Source organism: Panthera onca, chromosome F2, assembly GCF_046562875.1.
Source record: "Panthera onca isolate mPanOnc1 chromosome F2, mPanOnc1 haplotype 2, whole genome shotgun sequence".
In the NCBI taxonomy this organism is placed as follows: Eukaryota; Metazoa; Chordata; class Mammalia; order Carnivora; family Felidae; genus Panthera; species Panthera onca.
The window spans coordinates 80,981,429-80,996,763 of NC_138356.1; the positions used below are offsets into that span (position 1 = coordinate 80,981,429).

General features: G+C 66.4%; 1 protein-coding gene across 4 annotated transcripts in view; it reads left to right on the plus strand.

Moving 5' to 3' along the window:
• PTP4A3 (protein tyrosine phosphatase 4A3) overlaps positions 1-14,858 on the plus strand; it is a 36,826-nt gene extending 21,968 nt beyond the window's left edge. For 3 of the 4 annotated variants that reach the window (XM_060611434.3, XM_060611435.3, XM_060611433.3), the window contains exons 2-6: positions 7,909-8,763; positions 10,662-10,754; positions 12,373-12,503; positions 13,102-13,176; positions 14,214-14,858. In XM_060611434.3, the coding sequence (XP_060467417.1) occupies positions 8,659-8,763; positions 10,662-10,754; positions 12,373-12,503; positions 13,102-13,176; positions 14,214-14,331 (522 nt within the window). In that variant the 5' untranslated portion in view covers positions 7,909-8,658 and the 3' untranslated portion in view covers positions 14,332-14,858. Of the gene's footprint in view, positions 1-5,057; positions 5,200-7,908; positions 8,764-10,661; positions 10,755-12,372; positions 12,504-13,101; positions 13,177-14,213 lie in introns of those variants that run through there. The other variant, XM_060611432.3, reaches the window with a different exon arrangement.
• The last annotated feature ends 477 nt before the right edge of the window (positions 14,859-15,335 follow it).

Below are 15,335 nucleotides of genomic sequence, written 5' to 3' on the forward strand. Positions count from 1 at the left end.
GGAGGAGAAGGCCCTCACCTGGTCTGGAGGGTGAGGAGTATCTGGGGGCATTCTGGACAGAGAGAAAGGGTGACTGGAGGCACGAATCCTACAGGCCCCTCTCTACCTCCTCCTACCTGTGAGCTGAGCGTGGGAGGGACAGGGGCCAGTGGGCCAGGCTGGAAAGTCAGAACTTGGCTTGGGGCCATAGGGAGCCACAGATAGTGTGTGAGCAGCAGCAGCAGCAGCAGCAGCAGCAGCAGCAGCAGGGGGCCGCTATTCTATCTGCTGGTCTCACTGTAGTGGGCTGGGGTGCTCGGGTGGGTGGGTGACATGGGCCCTTGATCCCAGGTTGAATCTGGGGCTGGAGGTGGCGTTGTCTTCATTGAAACCCACAATGAGCTGCCCTTTGAAAAGCGACGGCGTGTCATGTCCATCCTGGTGGGGAGAGGGGGCTGGCTGGTTGGAGGAAAGAGAGAGGGGGATTAGGGTCTGGAGACCCTCAAGGTCTCCGTCCTCGGATGGGGGAGCAGGGCGCGTGGGTGTCCCTGAGTCTGTGTCTCAGGTGGGGTCCTGAGTGGTGCTGGGGTCGCAGCGGCTAGTGGCCTGGGCCTGCCTCTCAGGCCTGCATGGGGACGGGGTCAGGGACCTCGGGGGACGGCCAGGCCTGAAACTGTGGAGGGACTGTGCCCAGCTGCGTGGGATCCCGTTGGCACTGACAGCTGGGGCTGTGGCCGCCCCCGGCCCTGTCCTGTGCGCTTTTCGTGACTGAGTTCACGATTCCTGACAGTGTCCTTGTGAGGCAGCTTCTGTGGTCCTTCCTCCTTGCAGATGAGGGGACAGGCACAGAGAATAAGTGCCCATGGTCACCTGGTCAGTAGCAATCTTGCTGAGGAGCTGGGCTGCTGTGGTACAGGGACAGGCAGTCAAGGCTCGGTCAAGGCGTGGGGGTAGGAGGGTCCCTCGGGTGGCCCCCGCTCCGTGAGGATCAGGCCGGAGCCCCAAGGCAGGAGCCAGGGGAGGGGAGGCTGGGCAGGTTGAGGTCCCCGGAACCCCAGTGGCCAGCTTTGAGGGTGGGCCAGGTGTGACTCAGGCAGCTCAGTGGCGGGCGGTGCTGGGAAATGCCACATCTGAACCCCGTGTGCGACAGCTTAGGAAACTGAGGCACAGGATGGAGGGAGGTCTCTGCGAGGAACCCAAGGGGCTTAGCTCCAGGAATGGGGTGACCCCTGGCTCAGTAGTGCTGCCTGCATGCGGGGTACCCATGGGGTCAGGCTTCTCAGGACAGGGGGACGGAGGGGTGGCCGGCAGCCCCATGTGGGGGGCGGGAGAGGGTGGGCAGGCTGCCTGTTCCGGTGGGTGCTTCCCCTGTATTTCCGATCAGCTCCGTGCCTGGCACTGGGAGATGCTCAATAAATATTCGTACATGGGATGAATGAATGAATGCATGACCGTGTCCCTTCCCCCTCAGGGAGTCCTGAGGTCTGGAGTCAGAGCAGGGGAGCTTCAGGGGCATGCAGGTGGCTGAACACACTCAGAGCCCGCGCTGAGGTGGGGGATGGGCAGTGGGGGTGGGGGGTGGGGCTCCAGACAGAAGTGGGCAGTCCCTCGCGTGCTGGATACACGGTGGCCGGTGTGGCGCCGTGTGATGTCACAGGCAGCCCGTCAGCGGTGGCCACACCTTCCAAGCCACAGAACTCCCCCATCCTTGTCCCCTGCTGGGAATGCCCAGGGGTGGGGCGTGGACCGGGCTGGCCATTACCAGGGAGGTTCTTCTGGCACCTGCTGGGTGAGTCCTGTCTAGGCGACGGAGGCCTACGGTGGGCCTGCCAGGCTCCGGATAGCCACAGGGTCGAGGAGTCCCAGGATGCCCGGTCTGGCTCACCCGGCTGCCTGCCCACCCAGCCACTCTGTGCCCGCCGTTCCTGACAGCTGGGGTGGAGCCCAGCAGGCTCGCCCGAGCTCTTGGGGTGCCCACCTGCCTGCACGTGGGTCCCTGGTGGAGCTGCGGCCTGCCCACCCAGTGCTGGTGGCCGACGGTCCTCGAGGGCGGCCTTGGGGCCAGCCGCTTGGTTTGCTGAGCCAGCACCACACCCCCCGGGGCACCATCAAAGCCTCTGGTGTGATGACGGGGGCCCAGCAAGGCTGAGGGGCAGCGGGCCAGCTCTGGGGAACCTTCTTGCTGGGCTCTCCTCCACCTCGCGATCCTGGCGGGTGGGACAGGTGGCCGCCCCCGTGGAAACCGAAGCCTGCTCTCCACGGCTCTGCCTCCAGGTCGTCGCCTGGGTGCCCCGCGGTGACCGGCTTGGAGCTGGCACCGGCTCGGAAGGTGGCTTTCCTCCCTGGCAGTGTCTCCGTTTGTAGAGGAGGCCGCGCGCCCCACAGAGGGCAGGCCCTGGCTCCGGGTCGCACGCGGGGGGGTGGGGGGTCAGGGCAGCGGGTCAAGCCCTGATGAGGCTCCAGGCATCAGGAGCGTGCCGGTGCCCCTGCTGCTGGCCGGCTGCTGCAGGAAAGCCTTCCCCGGTCACCTGAGCCTCCGGCTCTGCCCTCGGAAAGGCCCACTGTGCTGGCTTACTCTGCTCAGAAGCTCTCCTCCTGTTGGTCCCCATCCCGGCTGTGGGCACTCGGCAGGCACTGGAGGCAGGAACCGGTTGTTGGGGTTGCTGCCTGAAGGCAAAGAGGCACTGCCAAGGAGTAGTAAGCTCCCTGTCGCTGGAGGTGTGCAAGCTGGGCATTAGGTGGCGTGCATGACCTTTGAGTTTCCTCTGGACCTCAGGGGGCTGAGATCCCGTGATGGGTTCTGGACATTTCTCACATCTGGACCTCCGCCCAGAACGCTGGGTCATTTGCTCCTTCCGTAAACAAGTGGGGAGCCCTCTTGGTGCCAGACGCCGTGCGGGAGGCAGGCTGGGCCTGGGACACTCTGCTCTGAAGGGCATGTGGCCGAAGGGAGAGTGGGCCGGACAGGGACGGCGGGGGAGGGGGAAGAGGGTAGCAGTGCTTGGTCAGTGAGGGCGGCTGGCCCCTCCGTGCTGCTGGGTGCAGGGGCGGGAGGGCTCGGGGAAGGTTTCCTGGGGGATCAGGGTGGGCTCGGCCTCTCGGGACCCCCCTGCTGGCCCCCCAGCAGCATGTGGACTTGGGCTGGCTCTGGGAGCCTTCCAGGAACGGCTCCTGCTCTGATAAAAATAGACTTCTCCGAAGGGCTTGGTGTTGTGCCAGCTGCCGCAGGTGCCCCCCCCCCCCCCCGCCCCCCGGCCTGGCAAGAGCGGGTGCCCCAGACAAGGGGGGAACCGTGCTGCTGGGCCCGGGTTTGCCTCCCGTGCGGCACGGGGCTCTCTGCGTCTTGGGTGAGGTATCGAGAGCGCGATGGGAACTTGTAAGGACAAGGAAGCAGACGAGGGTGGTAGAAACAGCCTGCCCGGGGGGCCCTTCTGCCCGAGGGCCAGAGTCGGCGTGAGCAGGGTCTTTGCGGCTCAGCAAAACGCGGCCCCAACCATGGTTCTTCCCCTTGCTGGCTGTGTGACTTGGCGAGTTACTCAACCTCTCTGACCTGCTACGTTGTATCAGTACAGCGAGGCCCACGCGTCTTGCCCATGGGATGCAGCGTCCGGCACAGCATCGGAGGGAGCAGACCTTCCGGAAGTGGCCAAGCTGGGATACCGGTGGTGGTGGGGGTGTCACTGGGCGCCCAGAGATGGCCTTCTGGAAGGTGCTCCTGGAAGTGAGGTGCTCAAGCATGTTGGTGCCGGACGGAGGCAGGAGGGCAGGAGCCCTTGGCCTGGGGTCCTCGAGCTGTTGGGCGGGCCCCGGGCTCGGGGTGGGGGGGAGTGTGTGTACCTGTGTGTGGGGCTCCTGTGGGCCCTTTGCACCCAGTACACAGTCTTCCTGCCTGCTTGCCTGGCTCAGGGGTGCGAGGAGGCCAGGGTCACGGGCATGGCTGGTGCTCTTGTCCCCAGTGTGGGGACAGCCTGCGGGAGGGGGGGGGGGGGGCTGTGTTCTGGGCAACCCCCCTCCCGCCCCTGCCCGGCCCCGAGGCTCTGACTGCTGACTGCAGGGGCCAGGCTGGCTGCTCAGCTGGGTTCCCAGTGAGGCGAGGCCTCCTGGGACCTGGTGTGCCAGGGCCGCCCGTCTCTTCTGGGGGCCTCTGGGCTGGTTGGGGCAGGTTACGGCCTTGATGTGAGGCCAGCCTCCACTCTTGAGGCTCGAGGTCTGGGGAGCACTTGCCTTCCTTACGTGGTGCTCCCAGGAGGCGAAGCCAGGACCCTGCTGGTGGGGGTAGGCCGGGACACCCGGACGGTCTCACCTGGGAGCGTCACAGAGGGGCTCTCCTGAGGGGAGGTCTGCGCTGAGCGTTGGAGGATGAGGGGGACGTGGAGACAGCTCTCCGTGTGGCCTTGCGTGGGCTCCTAGCCCCCGTGCCTCAGTTTCCTCACCTGCACACACCAAGGGGGTGGGCTGGATGACAGCCCCCCCCCCCCCCCCCCCCAGCAGTGGTGAGGACTCTGGGAGGAACAGCAGTGTCCGCACACAGCCAGGCCCTCAGGAAGTGGGAAAGCCCTCGGGGTGCGGTCCGGGTGCTGGGCAGGGGTCTGAGCAGGTCAGGCGAGGGGCTCGGCCCTCACCTTGTGGGCGTCCCTGCCCCACGGAGTGCCCCACCTGCAGGCCTTGGCCGGTGCCCAGGTCCCCTCCGGCGCCAGCCTGTGTAGTCCCCTTCCGCCGTGGGAATCCCTCCTGCGAGATGGGGCCCTGGGGAGCCCCAGAGGGTGCCGCAGAGGGCCGGCGCGGGGGTGACGGGCTTGGGCTCCCGCGCAGGGCAGAAGGCAGGCGCCTCGGCAGGGGCCCCGCCTCGCGATGGTCAGCCGCCCTCCCCTCTGCTTGCATTTCCCCTTCCTCCTGCCGCTTCCTCTCCCCTGCTCGGCCCTCCGCAGCCCCTTTGTTCGCCCGGGCACGCTGGCCGCCCCACCGTTATATTTAGGCGGCAGGTGTGGGAGCCACAGCAAGTCGGGTGGCCCTCCTGGGCACCAGCCGTCGCGCCCACGTGATGCCCGGGAGCTGTAAATAGCTCCGGGCCGCGGGGCGCCCAGCATCCCGGGGAGGCCGACGAGCCCCGAGCTCCGAGCTCCCAGCTCCGGGTCTCGGGTCTCGGCCTCCGCGCCCTGCCCGGCCCGCGCACGGATGGAGGCGGCGGCGGGACGCCTGCGCGCGCGCGCTTGAGCCGGGGTGAGCCGGTGCTGGCGGGGGGCGTGCCGGGAGGACCTCAGCGGCACCCCGGGGAGGGGGCCCGCACCCCTGGAACAGCTCCCCCCTCCCCCCGCGCCTCGGGGCTCACGCAGCACCGGACGTGGTGGCCCCCACCCAAGACCCTACGGGATCTGCCGGGTCCCAGCCCTGCTCCCACACTTCTGCTTTACTTCTGGGACCTCGGCTGAGCTCTAATCCTCTCGAATTGCCCCACATTGGGCAGGGGCCTGGGTCCAGAGGGGCTGGCCCTCGCCGAAGCGGATGCAAACTGGGCAGGCTGTGACCAGGAATGAGGGCTGTAGCCTCCCTGAATCTCTTAGAAACCGGGGTGGAGGTTGGTTCTTGCCTCCTAGACTGACTGAGAAAACCCACAGAGCCTGTCTGGTCAGGGCCCAGAGACCATCCTGCCTTCTCTCCCTGGCCCGGTTACTCATCTGCAAACAGGGACGACCACATGGTCCCCTAACTGGTCTCCAGCGGACGACCGCTGTGAACGCTCAGAGGGTTCAGTGCCGGCAGGTGGGGGGAGGCCGGCTGGGTCCCACGAGCTCGGGTGTGGGGCCACTGGCAGGAAGGCCCATGGGGAGACACCCAGCTACCAGCAGGGCTCTTGCCTCATGGTGGTGGGCGTGGGGAATGGATGCTGGAGAACTTGGTCGCCCCTGCCTAGGGGCCCTGGGGCCTCACTGAGGGGGTGTGGCTGGGAGGAAGGGCCTCTCCCTGGGGGGATGGCCACAAGGCCTGGTTGAGCTTTGTGGGAGCACCTGGGGCAGCAGGGGTGAGGCATCGTTGCCTGCTCCCCGCTGGGAGTGGGGGACCCAGACTCTGCACAGACCCCACCCCAGCCTGGGCAGTGATCGTCCGACCTCAGCCCAGACCCGTGACCCCATTCTAGCCTATATGCTGCTGCCTGTTCCCAGCCAGTCTAACCCCTCAGCTCTGCCAGTCGGGGACAACTTCAGGCTCAGGTGGATGGTAGTGTGGCCTTTCCCTGCCCAGCAGCCTTCAGCCCTGAGGACCTGTTCGGGGATCCTAGGCAGCAGGGCTGGGCCCTATGCTGGGGTCTCCCCGGGTGCCCAGAGGCCGGGGGCAGTGAGGGGGCAGGTCAGCCCCTCAGGGAGAGGCTTGTAACCCTGTGGTTCTTCGGGCCTTTTTTCTTCTTTCTTTCTGGTAAACACACACACACACACACACACACACACACACACTCGGGAACATCCTGCTGCCCCAGGAGGAACAGGTGTTTGTGTGTTCAGGGCGCCCGCGGCTCTCTCCTTCCTCACCTGCACTCCAAGCGGAGGCTTGTGCTGGGACAGCTCAGGTTTGGGGCCGCGGCTTCCTTCCCTCTGCCTTTCTCCCCCTCCGGGGACACTCCCCATTCGGCCCTCCTACGGCCATGGCACAGGACCGAGTGTGAGGTGTGGCACCTGCCCTAAACCTGGGGACACCTTTCCTGTCCGGGGGCCCAGGCCTTGGGCCCTTGCTGCACCTAGGCCGAGCCCCCATGGGCTCAGCTTGCCTGGCGGACGGCTGGAGAAGGGGGTGCTGGGACGGGGGCAAAGGTAAGAGGTGCTGGGTTGGGGAATGGAGGGCCTGCCCAAGCGAGCAGGTAGGGTGCGGCCGGTGGGGCTGGGGCCACTCCCAGTGGCCGGAGGGGTCCGATGACCACTGGGTCACAGCCTGAGGGGCTTCGGGGGTCATCTTGTATAACCCCTCATTGTGCAGATGGGGAAACTGAGGTCATTGGTGTGCCCGTGGTGTCCCAGCCCGTGTGGGGGGGTGGGGGTGGGGGTGGGGTTGGGTGCTCCTGCTGGGACCCCAGCCCAGGAACTTTGGGGCCCAGGGAGGGAGAGGGGGGTGGGTGGTGGTGCTCGATGGTGGTCTCTGTGGCCCGGCCGCTTCCCTCCCTGCGGCCATCGCAGTGTGACCCACTCCTGGCCACCTGCGCGGTCACACCTTGGCAAGCGTCTCGTAGCCAGCTGGCCCTTTGGCCGCTGTGGTCTGCCTCTGCTTCTCCAGCTCCCCGCGGGCAGAGCCCGGTTTGTTTACTCCCGCGCCCGGCCGGCCCTGTGGGTGAGCGGTGGAGACAGCGGAGGGGTGGAGGTTCCCATGGGGCACCCGTGAGACATGTTTAAGGTGGTTTGCAGCTGTGAGCCGGGCCGCAGTCCTCTCTCCCTGCTGTTTTCCCCGGTCACTTTGGCACCCACGCCTGAGCCCCTTTCCCTGGGGACTGGCCGCCCCGGAATGATCTGGGCTCAGAAATTCCACAGAGGCCCGGGATTCCACAGAGCAGTGTGGCTGGGGTGGGGGTGGGGTGTCTGCTGGTCAGCAGAGGGGCACCCAGGCTGGAGGGGGGGCAGCCTCTGTTGCTATGCAGACGGCCCTGAAATCTGCACACGGGGTTAGAGCCCACTCGTGCGGCGTGTGTCCCTGGGATCCCTCCCTCCGTCCCTTTTCACTCTACGCCGGTGGCAGTCGGGGCTGTGCGCCAGACCTGGTGGGAGCTGTCCGTCCTTGTGATCCCAGGTGGGGGAAACTGAGGGCAGAGGAGGGTCACTCGCTCAGCACGGTCCTGCGGCAGGGCCCCAGGGAACCATTGTCTCCCTCGCCGGGGTGGGCAGACTTGCACGTCTCAAGGAGACGGGGGCTCCCGGTGACGCCCTTTTCTGTTCGTTTCCTCTCCTGCAGACGTTAGCCTGCTGCTGTGCGGCCTGGGATTTATGGAGAGGACCTCGGGGGGGCAGCTCTGAATTCTGCCCGGGCCCAACATCGCCGCGACGCCTGCTGCCGAGGGGGCCTGCGCGCCTCTGGCCCTCACCATTGCCCTCGCCCGCCGATGTTCCCTGCTGTCCGGCCCAGGGCCGGCTGTGCCGCCTGAGCCCCCGGGCGCCCTCCAGGACTCGCAGTACCCCGATGGGGTAACGTGACAGAGGCCCTGTGTGTCAGAGCCGCCCGCCCCCGCGGCCGCCGCCCGCCCCCACTGCCGGTCCAATTCAAGTTCGGTTTTCCTTCGGCCCTTGAGGGTCTGGGGCCCGCCTTTGAGCGCAGGGGGCCGCTTGCCTGTCCACCGATGCAGAGGGGACGTCCCCAGAGGCAGGCAGTGCTGGACGGAGCCACGGCGGCCCATTCGCTCCGGGCTTTTTAAAGTTTTCTTCGCTGGGCTTTTGGTTGCCCTTATTTTTACTTTTGCTTCTCTGGGGCCCGTGTCTTTCCTTTGCTTTGTAAGGAGCCGGACTCTGCTACTCAGCCCTTCCGCCTCCGAGGTGTTTGCAAAGCATCTGTGCGGCTGGGGCGGGTTTGCAAGGGGTTTCTGTGTCTCGATCAAGCCCAGGGATCTCGGTCTCCTCGGGCTGTGGGGGGGGCAGGCGGGGGCTTCTCCACTGCAGACCCCAGCCCTGTGCGGCCCCTCCCTGGGCCCCGCCCGGTCCTCGGAGGAGCATGGCCCGGATGAACCGGCCGGCCCCCGTGGAGGTGAGTTACAAGAGGATGCGTTTCCTGATCACGCACAACCCCACCAATGCCACGCTCAGCACCTTCATTGAGGTAGGTGGGGCCCGGTGGGGTGTCCGCACGCCTCCCGAGAGCCGGCGGGGGGTGGGGAGCGGTGGACTTCGAGCCGTCAACCCACGCACTGCCTTGGGGAGCAAAACTGTGGCCCCGGTTATAGGGCCCCAAGCAGGAGCCCCGAGTGTCCTGGGGAGCTCGGTGGGAGGGCAGTCCTGGGGTCAGCAGCTCCCTGGAGGCCTGCAGGGCAGGACGGTGTAGGGCAGGGGGTAGGTGCTCCGTGCTGTGTAAATAGAGGCAGGCCCAGAGGTAGGAGAAGCGGGCATCACGCCCTCAGGACAGCACCTGCGCTGGAGCAGAGGCTGCACGGGAAGGAGGAGGGAGGGGTCCCGACGTGGGAAGTGGCTGTGGAAACAGCTCGAGGCAGGCAGCGAGGCCCACGGCGGCAGGCGGAGTGAAGTTCCATGGCCAGCCCAGGCTGCAGGAAGCCCGCTGGCTCTTAGGGAGCCCTTGGGTTAGGACCGGCGGGGCCGGAGGCTTCAGGGTGAAGATCTGTGGGAGAAGGGGCTGGGTAAGGGTCTGAGCTGGCCACAGGAGGAGTGGCCACCGTTGGCGTGACCAGAGGTGTTTGCAGAGCTGTGCATGGGTCTCAGACCCTCCTCCCTTCCCTCTGTGAGAGCCGCCCCCACCCCATGGTGCTTGTCATAATGAAACAGGGGCCTGGGCAGGAGAGGACCCGAAACACTGTATAGAGGGAGGCAGTGGGCGCCCTGCCATCAGGGGCCTGGGCCTAGACACTGCCAGGGGCCCTGCAGACGAGGGCTGCCCCTCTTCACAGCTGACACCCTTGAGGTAATAGCAGGACGTGGGGAAAGACTCAGCCCAGGACTCGGCACAGGACCCAGCCTGGGGTCAGGGTCTGTGTGTGACCGGGGTCAGGGCCTAGAGTTGCCACTCTAGGGGGCAAGGTCGTCTGTGGTGAGGGTCAGGGCTCAACCCTGGGCTGTGTGGCAGCCCCTTTGCCACATGCATAGAGGAATTCGGAGGTGGCCCTATGGCCTCTGGGCCCTGTCCACCTTCCTGTGCCCCCCCATTCTCAGAATCGCTGTCCTGCCTCATTGTGTCCAGTGTCCCTACCGCACGATGAGCAAGGTCTAGCAGATGGATGACTCGTCACTGCTCCCAGAATAGCTCTGGAGCAGGTGTGGTGGGAGTAGCCCCTGCTCGTGGCCCCCGTGGAGCGGACCCCCCGCGTAGAGGATAAATATAAACAGCCTGGCTGTGAACTGCCTTGACCTTTCCTCTGGTAGCCTGGGGCTTCCCCGCCGCTGGTGCCCGGGGTCTTGCCTCCCGGCCGCCATCCGAGCAGGTGCCGGCCCTGTGCACCGTGAGGTCCCCCGCCCGCTGAGGCCTGCCCCTCAAGAGTCCGAAGGCCCTCGTGTGGGGTCCAGCTGTGCCCTCAACTGGACCCGTCCACGAGAGCCTGGCCAGGAGGGCAACTCAGAGTGGGGACCATGCAGGACCACATGCGGACCACAGTGTCCTGTCCCTGCTTGGGGACCCAGGAGCTTTGTCTGGAAAATGCTGGTACGGGGTGGGGGCGAGGGGGGGTTCCTGAGCACCCAGGATGATGGCAGAGATGTGCTGGGAGGCCAGGCTCATGGCTGGTTAGCCGCGATTGCAACGAGGGTAGGTGGGGACACCCTGCCCTCACCGGGTGGGCCCAGGGACCCTCGCCCAGAAGCATCAGGAAAGCCTCTTCTACCCACAGCAAGTCGTTGGGCCTGAAAGGCCACCCTAGTGGTTACTCTTGGCATCGGCCTTTCTGTTTTGTTGCGGGGGGGCCGCGGCCCTGCCCTGGGGGCCCCAGACAGGGGGTACCCACCCCGGACCCCTCAGCCCCAGCCCGGCCTGCCTTCGTCCTCCCTCCCTGCCAGGACCTGAAGAAGTACGGGGCCACCACCGTGGTGCGGGTGTGCGAAGTGACCTACGACAAGGCCCCTCTGGAGAAGGACGGCATCACCGTGGTGGTGAGGGTCTTGGGGCCCTGGTGGTGCTGCTGCTGCCCTGGGGGGGAGGTGGGTGGATGGGGCCGGCCTGCATTGTGAGCTTGCCATGAGGTGGGCCTGTGGGGCCTCGCTAGGGCCACCTGCCCCCCCACCCAGGCGTGCTGGCGCCTGGGCCACGTGGCGTTTGGGCACATGTCTGGCCAGTGGGGCCCTCGAGGCAGGAGCACGCGCCCTGTGCACGTCCACAGGCATAGCTCATGTTGCCAGACCCTCCTGGGTCTGCCTGGGCTGCCGGGCACTCCCCCCCACCCCACCGTCACTGCACGGCAGCCCCCGCGTGGGGCTCTGTCATGGAGAAACTGAGGCTCGGGTCAGTCACCGTCTGAGGCTCAGCCAGAAGGTGCCAGAGCTGGGACCACGTGGGGGGGCACCTTCAGGATAGCACCCCGCCCCCATCAGGTGGCGGGCGGGCGGGAACGAGGCCTCACCCTGCAGGGGTCCGAGCAGGGTGGGACAACCGGGGGTCCCACGGGCTCCGTGCCGGCTCCTCCGTGTCCGGGCCGCCTGGGGGCTCATCTCGGGCTTGTCGGTGTGGGAACTGTATGGTGAGGAGGGTAGGGCGGGCACTCCTGTGTGGCCCGTGGGGAAGCCATCCACGGAGGCCCAGGGGAGGGAGCCTTGGGGCTGTTTCTTTGGTCCCTTGGTCCCGGGGACCCGAGTCCAGGCGCAGGAAGGGACGACCGTGCTGCCACACGCCTGTGGGTCAGGCCACATGTATATGGCGCGTCCCCTAGCGCAGGGCTGCCCAAGGCATGGGGTGGCGGGGTGGGGGCAGCTCTGGGTCCCGTGGCCTTGGCCTGGATCCTCGCCAGAGGATCCCTTAGTTACTAGCTTCCCCTCAGCGAGCCGCCTCCCGGTCCACCTCGGGGGGCCCACGCGGATTCACCTTTGGTGCCCGAGGAGCGGTTCCCCTCTGCCCCGCGTGAATCTCCTTCACTGGGACCTAAGTATCTCTGTCTTCACGGCAGTGCCCTGGGCTGGGCCCTTACTCCGGAGGCTCCCCACCTCTTCCAGAGCACTCGGGGAGGTGGGCAGCACAGCTAATTTTTCGAAACCAAATTAATCCCTGAACATCTGGAGAGGGCCCAGCTGTCACTGTTCTGGAATCCAGCTCCCAGAACAATGGGTCTCACCCCTCTGCCCTCTCTTCACTCCTTCCTGGTAGCTGGGCTGGGCCTGCTGTGTGCGGCTGGGCTGGGAGCTGGGGACACAAAGAGGCACCTGTCAGGCACGTTTGTAGTCTACGCCCCTTGGGCCTGCCCACCCAGAGTCGCTCAGGCTGTGACCCTGGAATGAGAGCGTGGGCTGACAGGGAGGGGACATGGTCACCGTGCTCGGGAAAGGGATGGATGGGGTGTTCAGGGAAGGCTTCCTGGAGAAGGGGACATCTTCTTGGAGCAGAGAGGATGAGGAACCCCTCCGTGGGGACTGCCTGCCTGGCCAGCTTCCTGCCCTCTGGGGCCTGCTGTCCCTCCCCTTCGTGGGGTCCCTCTGTGCTTCTCAGAGAGACGATCTTGTCTGAGCCACAGGCTGGCTGGCCCCGGGGGCCTCTAGCCTCACCGGCTGCTGCCCTCTGCAGGACTGGCCGTTTGACGACGGGGCGCCCCCACCTGGCAAAGTGGTGGAGGACTGGCTGAGCCTACTGAAGGCCAAGTTCTGTGATGACCCTGGCAGCTGTGTGGCCGTTCACTGCGTAGCCGGCCTGGGACGGTGAGCCAGCGGGCGCAGGGTGGGGCTCACGGGGACGTGGGAATCCCGAGGTCCACCTTGATCTCGGACGTGGGTGCTGGGCCCACATCACACGTGACCACGGGGTGGGAGTCCCTCCCCAAGTCTGATCCCTCTCCCTGCTGCTGGGTTGCAACTTTGTCCCTGTACTCGAGCCGGAAGGAGCTGCCACCCGCCCCCCTCCCCGACCCAAAACCCATGCCCCCAACAGCCACGTATGACTGTAGTGATCTGGGCAGTGGCCCCCCGGTTTCAGGGCGAGGGCTGGCAAACGGGGTTGGTGGCAAGTATCAAGCCCTCATCCCAGGCCAGATGCACGCCCTGCGCTTTGCTCCTCCTCTGGCTCTCCTGCATGTTTACACGTGGGGAGCCTGAGGCTCAGAGAGGGTGACTGGCCCACCTGGGGCTGCACAGCAGGTGGTGGGGCTGAGCTGCTGCCCGTGCCCTCCACAGAGGGGAGGTGCTGGACAGCTTTTTGGTGGATGTGAGGGTGAAGGCATCGCTCTGCGCCCTCGGCAGGCGGCCCATCGGGGGAGGGGTGGGGTGCTGAGGCTTGACCCAGCCCCGGGTCTGTCCCCAGGGCTCCGGTCCTCGTGGCACTGGCTCTCATCGAGAGCGGAATGAAGTACGAAGACGCCATCCAGTTCATCCGACAGTGAGTGGCCGGGGGTGGGGGTCGGGGTGCAGGCCAGTTGGTGTGCATTTGGGGGTCTGGGTTTAGGGGGTCCTTATCCTGGACTCCCCACCCTTGCCGGCAGGCACTCCCAGCCCTTGGCCACAGGGTGACCTCCGAGATGCCCCCAGTCCCACGCAGCCTCATTCTGTAGTATCGACTCATTTGTGAGGGCCCTGCAGCCAGGCCACGTGCCCCAGTGGGGACCGGTCCCTGTGTGCGGCCCCTGGAGCTGGGGGTGTGGGGTGAGGAGGGGCCCCAGGCCCTGTGGTCCATGGCCGTGTGAATGCGGACAGGCTGTGGCACCCGGCAGGTCCAAAGCCCAGCGACTCAGCACAGCTTAGACTCATCCTTCACGCATATGGCCCTTGGACGTGGTTACAGGGGGCTCTGCTCGGGGAGCCTGGGCCCCCAGGGGGGCAGCCCTTCTCCAGCGATGCCTGTCTCGGGGCCGGAGGGGCTCTGGAAGCTTTGCCTGCAGAGTCTCCTGCACTCCCATTTTGTGGGCCCCAGCAAGCGCGTGGCGACGCCTGAGGTCGTGGGTGGGTGGGGACGGTTGACTTCCTGAAGTGCTTGGTGGGCAGCCTTAGGGGTTCCCCATGTCCTGTCATCTGAGGCCCTCACTCCCTTCCTGGCTGCAGGGCTACCCGGGCGTCACCCTGTGACCCTGTAGGAGCCCGTGGCCTGGGGGTGGGGTGGTACCAGGTAAACGAGGAGGGCGGGTACCATGGGGGGACAGGGCTCGGGAGCTAGCCTGCAGGAGGTGACCCCAGGCCAGATGAATACTGGTAGCAGCGACAGCAGATACGGGAAGGGTGACATCAGCACTGGGAAGGGCCCGGGAAGGGCCCGGAGGTGAGGCGAGCTCTGCCTGGAGCTCCCTGGGGCTGGGCAGGTGCTGAGCGTGCCCCCTGACCCCACCCCATCCCGTCTCCCCAGGACCCTGGGGCTGGCTGGGCAGGTGCTGAGTGCCCCCCCCCCCCCCCCCCACTGACCCCACCCCTGTCCTGTCTCCCCAGAAAGCGGCGTGGAGCCATCAACAGCAAGCAGCTCACCTACTTGGAAAAATACCGGCCAAAGCAGAGACTGCGGTTCAAAGAACCTCACACACACAAGACCAAGTGCTGCGTCATGTAGCCCAGGGCCTCCGAGCAGGGGCTCCGCGCCCGCTGCCGCCTCACCTCCTCTCCCGGCACCTCGGCACCCCTGTGTCCCCTGGGCCCAGCTCGCCCTGCGTGCCCTCTGCCGTCTCTTCCCGTCTGGTCATCCCTGTGTCTCCGTCTGCCCGTGTCTACCACTTTGCAGACCTGCCCTTCCCTGTGTCTCTGTGCCCTGCGTCTCTGCGTCTGGGTCCCGGAGCCCCGTCTCTCTCTGCGTCTCTGGGTGTCTCTGCCTCTCCCCGAGTCTGATGTCTCTCTCTTCCTGGCTCTGTGCCTGCAGCTCTCTCTCTGTCTGAGGCTTAGCTGGGGCGCCCCGGCCTGGCCCTCCCACACTGTCCCCTGGGCAGCTTTCCTCTCAGGCTCATTTGTTAGGGGGCAGGTGTATTTTTTAGCCACTGGGCCTGACCCCTCCTCCATCCTGACCTGTTCTTGGCACTTTCAGTTACTGGGTCTGGAGACGGTCAGATGTCCTGGACACCGAAGGCAATAAAATAGGACTCTGTGGCTGTGTGTGCGTTGAGAGTGGGGTGCGGGGCCGGGCGGGGTGGACGGGCGGGGTGGGGGGCGCCTTGGGAGACTGGGTGGGGCCCCTGGAGGCCACTGCCCACCCCCTGACCCTGACGCCTTCCTGCTGGCGGCACTGGGGCTCCCCCTGGTGTCTGTGCTGGGTCCCTGCGCTCCCTGGATTAGGGGCCCGGGCCGCGTCCCTGATCCAGCAGAGTGAGAACCTCTCTGATGTGGCCTGTGTGGGGCCCTGCCCAGTTGCCTTGACATTTTGGGGGGGGGGGTGGCAAGGCCGGGTCACCAGGGCTGCTCCTCTGCAGGACAGACGGGGACTCACTCGGTAATTCCTCAGGGCCTCGTGTCCAGTGGGGCGGCTGCTCCTGCCCCTACCAGGTGCCCTCGTTTCAGCCTCAGAGGCCGGGAGAAGGGTGCAGGCGGTGGTGGCCACTTGGCTGAGGTGGAGGGACGCCCCATGCC